The following is a 9945-nucleotide window of genomic DNA, read 5'->3' as shown; positions in this document are numbered from 1 at the left end:
TCATGAAAAGGGCAATGGGTTCACTGAGGGGTCAGTCACAATTAGTTGAGGTCACAGAGAGGTCAGTGGGTTCACCAAGAGGTCGTTCACAATTACTTGGGGTCATAGGTCAGTGTGCTCAGAGTTCTGAGTCAAAATTTAGAAGGGAGGTAACTTGGGCCCTCAGAAAGGTCAAATGAGGACATGAAGCTGGGTCATGAACAGGGCAATGGGTTCACTGAGGGGTCAGTCACAATTAGTTGGGTCATAGAGAGGTCAATGGGTTCACTGAGAGGGCATTCATAATTACTTGGGGTCATAAAGAGGTCAGTGGGCTAATTTGAGTCAGGAAAGTGGTTTCTGAGTCAAAATTTAGAAGGGAGGTAACTTGGGCCCTCAGAAAGGTCAAATGAGGACATGAAGCTGGGTCATGAACAGGGCAATGGGTTCACTGAGAGGTCAGTCACAATTAGTTGGGGTCATAGAGAGGTCATTCATAATTACTTGGGGTCATTAAGAGGTCAGTGTGCTCACTGGAGTCAGGAAAGTGGTTTCTGGGTGAAATTTTAGAAGGTAGGTAACTCAGGCCCTCAGAAAGGTCAAATAAGGACATAAAACTGGGTCATGAAAAGGGCAATGGGCTCACCAAGAGGTTCATTCAGAATTAATTCTGGGTTTTCATATAGATCATAAATCACACAGAGATATTACTGGCTCTCAGAAAATTTTAAAGCCAACAGCAAACTCAGAGCTAGCACAATGATCTGGATGAGATCATCAGATAGGGGCTGGAGAAGTCAATGATTTGCAGCTTTGTGTAGCACTTAGTTCATTAATTTTCTTTGTTTCTTTGTAACAGGTTCTCCCCCCACCCCCGCCCCATGTCCCCACATAAATACATGTCTAGTTGTTTACTTTTCTATATCATCTCCCCTTCATCCAGTTTTTGCCACTCTCTGTGTGACTCAAGAATGCAAAGCACAGGATATGGTCATCACCATCATCAAATTTGCCACTAATAGGCATTTATCACATGCCAGAAGCAATCCTGGGTGCTTTATATAATCTCTACAGCAATGCTTTGAGGTAGGTATTAGCATCACCATTTCCCAGCTGAGGAAAGTGCAGCCTAGAGAAGTCACACAGCAGAGCTGGAATTTGTGAATTCAGGCCCTCTTGATACCCAAGCTGTTTCAACCCTAGGCCTCTTCATCCTTCTTATCGGTAGGTCTCTGAACTGACCACACAAGTTCTGGGCTCATTGTGTGTACCCTCACACATCAACCACCTGAACTCTTTGGATAGCTGACTCCTTTGTGTCTGGCTTGAATCTAATGGTTCCTAGTGCTGGGTACTGACTTAGTAGCATTAATCAATGAGGAAAAAGGCTCACCCTGGACCTCCATCTGCCTTCTCCATGCCTGAGATCATGTACTCTCCATCAGAGACTGCAAGTTTAGACAGGCCCTGGCTTTGAGGGGGTATAAAAAACCCCAGCACCTCCTGGCAGCTGAGGGTACCCATTATGCCATTTTCATGTCCAGACTTTGCCTGTGACATGCCTGAGGCCCCAAGGGTCATCTTGCCTCAGCTGCTCCAGTGCCAACCTTACAACCCTTCCCTTCTCACCCACCTAGGCCCGGAAACTCTTGCCTCATTCTGCCCCCTGGAGCTCCAAGGCAGGAACTGGGCCAGCGTTCTTAGGCTGAGCTCAAAGCAGAGTAATCTGCATCAGCCCCTTGGCCAGGTTCCCCAGCAGCTATGGGGTGGTAGGGGAGAGGTGCTGGGGGACACGTGCTGGGGGACACCTGGTGAATGTTCTCAGAACAGGGAGGAGGGTTGGATCCCATTCTGGGAGTTGGAGCCAGGGAGGGTCTCTTTCCCCCTAACTGCTTCAGACAGTAAAGAATCTGCCTGCAATGCTGGACACCAGGGTTCAATCCCTGGGTCTGGAAGATCCCCTGGAGAAGAGAATGGCTACCCACTCCAGTATTCTTGCCTAGAGAATCCCATGCACAGAGGAGCCTGGCAGGCTACAGTCCATGGGGTTGCAAAGAGACACGACTGAGTGCCTAACACACTTCCTCCCAGGAACTGGTCTTGCTCTCTCCAACCTCCACACCAACATCCATCCATCTCTATCACAGGTATTCATCCTCTGTCTTCCCTCCTCACCTAGGGGCTAGGCACACACAGTCAAACATGAGTTATTTCTGATTTTATTTATAATATAAAAATGTTCAAGTGTCAACAGTCAGGTGTTTGGACATTTCAAGGGGCAGGGTTCCCATTTGTTTAGGGTTTTTTGTTGTTGTTTTTTTAAACAATTACCTTTTTGACAAATTAGCAGTGGACCCAGTTTTGTGGGGTGGGGAGGTCAGGGCTGGAGAGGAAGTGGAAGTCATAGGTGGGGTGGGGGATGGGAGTCCGGCTGTGAGAAGGAAATGGTGTTACTTTATTGCTAAAAGGGGAATCAAATACACTGTTGAGTGGCTCTTCTCGGTCCCAGTGTGACCATGCATCCAATCTAAAGAATCTGAAATGCAAAGGACATGCAGGCGTAAAATAGAAAAGACGACCTGTAAACGAAGGTGCTGCAGAGGACGGAGGGGCGTCCTGGAGGCCACAGGGGAGGAGCCGCGAACACTGGGGCCCTGGCAGAGCTGCTCCCTCCCCCGCAGAGGCTGTTGCGAAGACCTCTTTCTCAGAGCCCCCTTCCTTAGCAGCTGTGAGGAGCGGGGAGGCCCCCTCCCCATTCTGGTTGCTGTCGCTGGGCCTTAGTCTCCCCCTGGACTTTACCTGACCCCAACTCTAGTTCCAAGCCTAGGATCCCCACCCACAGCTAAGGGGGACCAGAACTCCAGATCTTACGAGGGGGCAAAAGCTACTCCGGACCTCACTTTCTTTCTTGCGACCCTCCTACCCACGCCCCCACCGGAACCCAAACAACATGGCCTCTTTTCTCTGGTTCCTCTTCACCGCCCCCCACCCCTGCCCCCCGCCAGCTTGGGATCCTACATTCCCCCAACCCCACAACCCACACTTCTCTCCAGGAGCTCCAGATTAGCGTACAGCAAAAGGCACCACAATATAGGTTTCTATTAAAGAGTCAAAAAATTGGCCCATCTCTTTTTTTTGTTGTTTCTTTTTTTTTTCCGAAGCTGTAAATCAGGATGTTACATATAAATAGTTTCCCTATAAAAACGTCTTTGCCGTTAGCTAGTATTATAAGACAATTTTTGCTAAAATGAAAATAAAACATTTTGTTATACCTTTTTCCTTTTATAGAAAATAAAAATATTTTTATTTCTTTTTTTCCTCCTTTCTCTCTCCAGTCGGCGGTCTCTGTTCTCCTTAAAGACAGTGGGGCAGGCGAGGCGGAGGGGGCGGCGGGGGCCCTAGAGGGGCCCCGAGTCCTGCTTGCCCCGTGGGAGCGGCCCGCGGCTGTGTCTGCTGCTGGCCCGCGTGCTGTGGCTGTCCAGGGAGTAGTAAGTCCTGCTGTCGGCCGCCGGGCACAGCGGCGGCGAGTCCGAGCGCAGCGCGTCGTGCGCCGCGCGCAGGCCGAGGAAAGGCGTGCTCTCGGCAGCCAGCGCCCCGTCCGCGTCGTCCGCGTCGTCGTCCGAGGCCGAGGCCGAACCGCCTCCCGAGCCGCTGCTCAGCGACAGCGAGTCCCGCGCCGCGCGTGCGCGTTGAGCCGCCAGCCCGTTGAGGCGCGAGCGGCGCCAGCGCCGAGGCCCCGCCGATGTCCTTCGGGACGCGCCGCGGGCGCGCGGCCGCGGCGGTGGCGGGGGCGCGCACTCCTGCGTGGTCTCGTACTCGTCGTCCTCCGGGATGCGGAAGGGGCTGGCGGGCAGGCTTCCCAGGCTGCCGCCCAGCGCGCAGGCCCCTCGCCGCGGCCCCGGCCCTGCTGCGGGGTAGTAGTAGCTGTCGTAGCTGCGCTGCATGTCCGCGCTGGGCCCAGGCCCCGGTCCCGGGCCAGGGGGCGCCGGTTGCCGCAGGAGCGGCTGTTGCTCCGCCAGGCGATAATTGATGGGCGCGGCGGGAGGCAGCGACACGGCGTGCGCCGAGTTGGGGGACGTGATCTCAAAAGTCGGCACCTGCGTAGCCAGCGAGTAATGGAAGTCCACGGGAGAGAGGCGCGCAGGCGTAGTTAGGGCAGACACGTACCTGCGGGGAGAGGCAGAGACATGGGCTGGTGGCCAGGGGATGGGGAAGACCTGATGCAAAGCAGTAGTCTAGCCTAGGATCCCTCCCGCAGGAGCCATGCTGGTATTCCTGTGACCCTAAGCAATTTCCTTAGTTTCTCTGAGCCTCAGTTTACTTATCTGTGAATCAGGAATAAACACAGTGGTCATTCCATAGCATTGTTGGGTGATTCCATACACATATCAGTGGTCCTTGGTTGTGGGGATGTTCACAGTCACCAGTGTTCCTGAATGGTTACTTTGGATCAGGCTTAGGCTGGGGCATTTTACGTGTACCAGTTCATCTAATACAGTAAATCTGTAAGAGGCGTCTGTTAATGCCATACAGACTCAAAAGATTTAAGTGACTTACTCAAGGTTCACACAGCCAGGAAGTGGTCAAGCTGGGATGTGAACCCAGGCCATTCAGGTATGACCTAAATCAAACCCCTTATGATTATACAGTGGAAGTAACAAACAGATTCAAGGGATTAGATCTGATAGAGTGCCAAAGAATATGGACAGAGGTTCGTAACACTGTACAAGAAGTGGTGACCATAACCATCCTCAAGAAAAAGAAATGCAAGAAGGCAAACTGGTTGTCTGAGGAGGCCTTACAAATAGCTGAGAAAAGAAGTGAAAAGGAAACAAGAAAGGGAAAGATACACCTAACTGAAGGCAGAGTTCCAAAGAATCAGTTCAGTTCAGTCGCTCAGTCATGTCTGACTCTTTGCGACCCCATGAATCGCAGCATGCCAGGCCTCCCTGTCCATCACCAACTCCCGGAGTCCACCCAGACTCACATCCATCGAGTCAGTGATGCCATCCAGCCATCTCATCCTCTGTCGTCCCCTTCTCCTCCTGCCCCCAATCCCTCCCAGCATCAGAGTCTTTTCCAATGAGTCAACTCTTCGCATGAGGTGGCCAAAGTACTGGAGTTTCAGCTTTATCATCATTCCTTCCAAAGAAATCCCAGGGCTGATCTCCTTCAGAATGGACTGGTTGGATCTCCTTGCAGTCCAAAGAATAGCAAGGAGATACAAGAAAGCCTTCTTAAGTGAACAATGCAAAGAAATAGAGAAGAATGGGTAAGACTAGAGATCTCTTCAAGAAAATTAGAGGTATCAAGGGAACAATTTCACACAAAGATGGGCACAATAAAGAACAGAAATGGTAAGGACCTAACAGAAGTAGAAGAGATTAAGAAGAGGTGGCAAGAATACACAGAAGAACTGTATAAAAAAGGTTTCAGTGACCTGGATAACCATAATGGTGTGATCACTCACCATCACTCAGCCAGACATCCTGGAATGTGAAGTCAAGTGGGCCTTAGGAAGTATTACTATGAACAAAGCTAGCTGAGGTGATGGAATTCCAGCTGAGCTATTTCAAATCCTAAAAGATGATGCTATTAAAGTGCTGCACTCATTATGCCAGCAAATTTGGGAAACTCAGCAGTGGCCACAGGACTGGAAAAGATCAGTTTTCATTCTAATCTCAAAGAAGGGCAAAAGCCAGAGTATTCAAACTACTGCACAGTTGTGCTCATTTCATGTGCTAGCAAAGTAATGCTCAAAATCCTTCAAGCTAGGCTCCAACAGTAGGTGAACTGAGAACTTCCAGATACACAAGCTGGATTTAGAAAAGGCAGAGGAGCCAGAGATCAAATTGCCAACATTTGTTGGATCACAGAAAAAGCAAGAGAATTCCAGAAAAACTCTAGTCCTGTTTTATTGACTTGACTGGGGATGGCAACAAACTGTGGAAAATTCTTCAAGAGATGGGAATACCAGACCATCTGACCTGCCTCTTGAGAAACCTGTATGCAGGACAAGAAGCAACAGTTAGAACCAGACATGGAACAATGGACTGGTTCCAAATTGGGAAAGCAGTACATCACGGCTGTATATTGTCACCCTGCTTATTCAACTTATATGCAGAGTACATCATGCAAAATGCTGGGCTGGATGAATCACAAGCTGGAATCGAAATTTCTGGAAGAAATATCAGTAACCTCAGATATGCAGATGATACCACCCTAATGGCAGAAAGTGAAGAGGAACTAAAGAATCTCTTGATGAAAGTGAAAGAGGAGAATGAAAAAGCTGGCTTAAAAGTCAACATTTAAAAAACTAAGATCGTGTGATCTGGTCCCATCACTTCATGGCAAATAGATGGGGAAACAATGGAAACAGTGACAGACTTTATTTTCTTAGGTTCCAAAATCACTGCAGGCGGTGACTGCAGCCATGAAAAATAAAAGATGCTTGCTCCTTGGGAGAACAGCTGTGACAAACCTAGACAGAGAATTAAAAAGCAGAGACATTATTTTGCTAACAAAGGTCCATCTAGTCAAAGCTATGATTTTTCCAGTAGTCATGTATGGATGTGAGAGTTGAATCATAAAGAAGGCTGGGCACCAAAGAATTGATGCTTTCAAACTGTGGTGCTGGAGAAGACTCTCTAGAGTCCCTTGGACAGCAAGGAGATCAAACCAGGCAACTGTAAAGGAAATCAGTCCTGAATATTCATTGGAAGGACTGATCCTGAAGCTCCAGTTTACTTCAGCCATCTGATTCGAAGAGCAGACTCTGAAAAAGACCCTGATGCTGGGAAAGAGTGAGGGCAGGAAGAGAAGGGGGAGACAGAAGATGAGTTGGTTGCAGGGCATCATCGACTCAATGGAAATGAGTTTGCAGAAACTTTGGGAGATAGTGAAGGACAGGGAAGCCTGGTGTGTTGCAGTTCATAGGATTGCAGAGTTGGACACAGTTGAGTGACTGAACAACAACAGGCAGAAACCAGGACTCATACTGCCCAATTACTCATTCTAGTCCCTGCATTCAGCCACCCCTGTGACTTGGTCTCCCCTTCCCTCAGGGACAGTTATCCCTTGGCTGATGGCTACAGTGGGGAACTATTCCCTTTTAAGGTGAAGCTAAAATCTGCCTCAGGGAAGTGACTGCTCCCACCTCAAGTAGGAGCTCAGCCCAGAGCACAGATACCAAGACCACACTTAAGCATCTCTGCTTGGAGCTAAAGAGCACCAGTTCCTTCAAAAGTTTGCCCTTCCAAATATCTCCCAGTCTGGGTCCCAGGCACCAGTCCCTGTTCTTTCTCCACATTTCCCTTTCTGGGTAAACCAGCCTCTTGCCCAGCCATTGTCTATCTCAGGACAGGGACTCCCACCTCCTTGCCTCTCTTTCAAATGGTAGAGCTGGGCACCTCACTGCTTGCTCAAGTCCCTATACTGTCTTTCTGAATCATCTGACTCCCCTGTCTTCCCTCTTACACATTTTCCACATGTACATCCATCAAGTCTTACCCATTCATTCCCTTTCTCCTGGATCATACCTTCCACCCTGCTGTACTCCATCCTGGGACTGGATGTTCACTCTGGTCATGCCCCACCCCAGGATCTTTCCTTCTTCAGCCTATGCACTTCCCAGAACAATCTTTTGAAGTCACATCTCTGCTTTAGGAGGCCCTTCCTGCTTACCCACCCAGGGCTGTCTATCTAGCCCCAGCTTGCCTGCTTACGCCCAGCTCCCCTCTCCCCATACCTCGAGGCACCTCACTCACCAGCTCTGTCCTCAGTGCCTCTGCTGGAACTGCTCATGGTGTTCCCCTCGCCCAGAAGTCCTCCCAACCTTTCTACCTCCACCCATCAAGGAGTTCTATTGCTCTTGTTACTGTTGATAACCACAGCTCCACCTAGTAAGCACCAGCTCCATGTCAGGTATCAGACAAAGAGCTTTGCGCTTGATCTTAGGTAGCCTTCATAAAAGCCACAAGACAGGTATAATGTTCACTGTTCTATAGCCGAGGAAACCAAAGCACAGAGGTGATCAACGTGCCCCAAGTCACACAGGTGGTGGAACTGGGCTTGGAAAGGTTAGTATTAGAAAAACCTAGTCGCTTCTCAGAGCCTGTGGTCAGACTGGCTTTCTCTGACCTAGTGGGGTGTTCTATGTTTAGCACTTTTCATGGGCAGCTGGGAGCTTCAGTGGTTTGTGCCCGTGGCTGGCATGGAATAGGCTGAGTTGAGCCTTCTCCATCCTAGCCTGGAGTTCCTTGTGAAAATGGAAGTGTTAGTCACTCAGTTGTATCTGACTCTTTGCAACCCCGTGGACTGTAGCCCTCCAGGTTTCTCTATCCATGGAATTCTCCAGGCAAGAATATAGCGCAGGTAGCCATTCCCTTCTCCAGGGGATCTCTCCTACCCAGGGATCACACCCAGGTTGTCTGCATTGCAGGCAGACTCTCTACCATCTAAGGAGTTCCTAGTACCATTCCCCTTTCTCTGCTCTCCTCCCAGAGATCCTACTTGCCAAGGGGCCATGTAAGGGCTGAGCAAGAGGCAGCCTGGCCCCTGTGACTCCTGCCTGTGAGTCAGGGAAGAAGGGGATTTCCTGGTTCTCACTGCATTCATTGCTTGGGAACCCAATGGCATCTTGATCCATGGGGGCCTAGTCGCTGATGCTTCCAGGGCCTCAGGAATTCTTGGCTCATTCCCATCCTGCACTGATCAGTTTCCTCATAGACAGCCTCTCTTCCCACTCTCTCATCTGTTTGATCTTGGTGTCTGTTTCTCCTGGGACATGGGGCCTCTAGGTGACACCAGCGTAGGGCAACCATATGTTCTGGTTTGTCCAGGACAGCCCCTGTTTGTTCCTGATGTTCCAGTGCGATTATTACTAACATTCTCTTCTACTCTGAAAAGTGTCCTAGTAGGACAATTAAATTAAATAGTCATAACACATAACACTCTAGTCTACTGGCTAGAGTCCCAGCCTGTCATTAACGTGTTAATGACCCTGAGCAGAACATTGAACTTTTCAGGGACCTTGCTTGCCCATCTGAAAAACAGGGATGAGGCTCTTTGGAGTGTTTCTGAAGTGACCACAGGATCGGCCCCAGGTCAGTGGTGCCAGCTCTCTGGCTGAAGTGGGCGCAGGTCACGGAGACTGACCTCTCACTGTGTGGGGAGTCACGCAGGGAGTCTATGGAGTCGTGGTAAGGTGGCACGGCAGCCCTGCGCCGCTCCTCCAGGCTGTAGGCCGCCGCCCGCCGTGCCCGGGCCTCCACACATGCTGGGCTGTTGCACTTGCTGGTGCCCACTGATGACAGCACGATGCCCGACTGGGAGTCAGAGGTCAGGCTCTCAGAACGGTCCAGGCTCCATGTGTGGCTCTCATGCCTGGAGAAGCCAGGTGGGAGTGACATGAGGGGACAGGAAGGGGTAGGGCAGCCCAGCACGTGTGGTCCCAGGCCCACCCCTGCCCTGGTTCTTCACTCCTTCTCAGTCTCCCTCAGCTCACTGCCCTCCACTCTGGGCTGATGTGTAATGTCGTAAATGCTAAATCCCAATCTGGGGAGGAGGCGAGCTGACGGCCTGTGGGTGAGTGGGCTGCAGTGCATACAGCCCTCTTCCTTTCCTCCCTGCAGCAACCTCCCCTTGGTCTCCTCGGCTGTGACCCCTCCACTCCCGTGGTCCCGGGATACCTGCCGCAACCACCCAGACCCAGTGGCCAATATACAGGGACCCTACTCCCCAGGGAAGAAAGGGGTCAACCATGTTCTCTTTAGAGCTGTATGACTTTGTGCTTGTGTAGACAGGCTTCCCTACCACTGGAGAGGCTAAGGTGGATTAGGTTCACGTGGAAACCTCAGGAGAGGACACTGAATAGCTGTGGGTACTTGAGGTACCAGGCACTTTTTGCCAGAGGAAGTGGTGCTAATGACGTCCAAACAGAACTAAATGTTAGGTGGGAGCACAGTG

At 50.5% G+C, this 9945-nt stretch overlaps 1 protein-coding gene across 3 annotated transcripts in view; it reads right to left on the bottom strand.

Moving 5' to 3' along the window:
• Positions 1-2182: 2182 nt before the first annotated feature.
• NRG2 (neuregulin 2) overlaps positions 2183-9945 on the bottom strand; it is a 194809-nt gene continuing 187046 nt past the window's right edge. For 2 of the 3 annotated variants that reach the window (XM_027546292.1, XM_027546293.1), the window contains exons 9-10: positions 9136-9363; positions 3378-4146 (exon numbers count right to left, since the gene is read on the bottom strand). In XM_027546292.1, the coding sequence (XP_027402093.1) occupies positions 3378-4146; positions 9136-9363 (997 nt within the window). Of the gene's footprint in view, positions 4147-9135; positions 9364-9945 lie in introns of all 3 variants that reach the window. The other variant, XM_027546291.1, reaches the window with a different exon arrangement.

This window comes from Bos indicus x Bos taurus, chromosome 7 (genome assembly GCF_003369695.1).
Source record: "Bos indicus x Bos taurus breed Angus x Brahman F1 hybrid chromosome 7, Bos_hybrid_MaternalHap_v2.0, whole genome shotgun sequence".
Classification (NCBI taxonomy): Eukaryota; Metazoa; Chordata; class Mammalia; order Artiodactyla; family Bovidae; genus Bos; species Bos indicus x Bos taurus.
The sequence above is the reverse complement of the archived record's forward strand: the minus strand, read 5'-3'. Positions and strand labels throughout refer to the sequence as shown.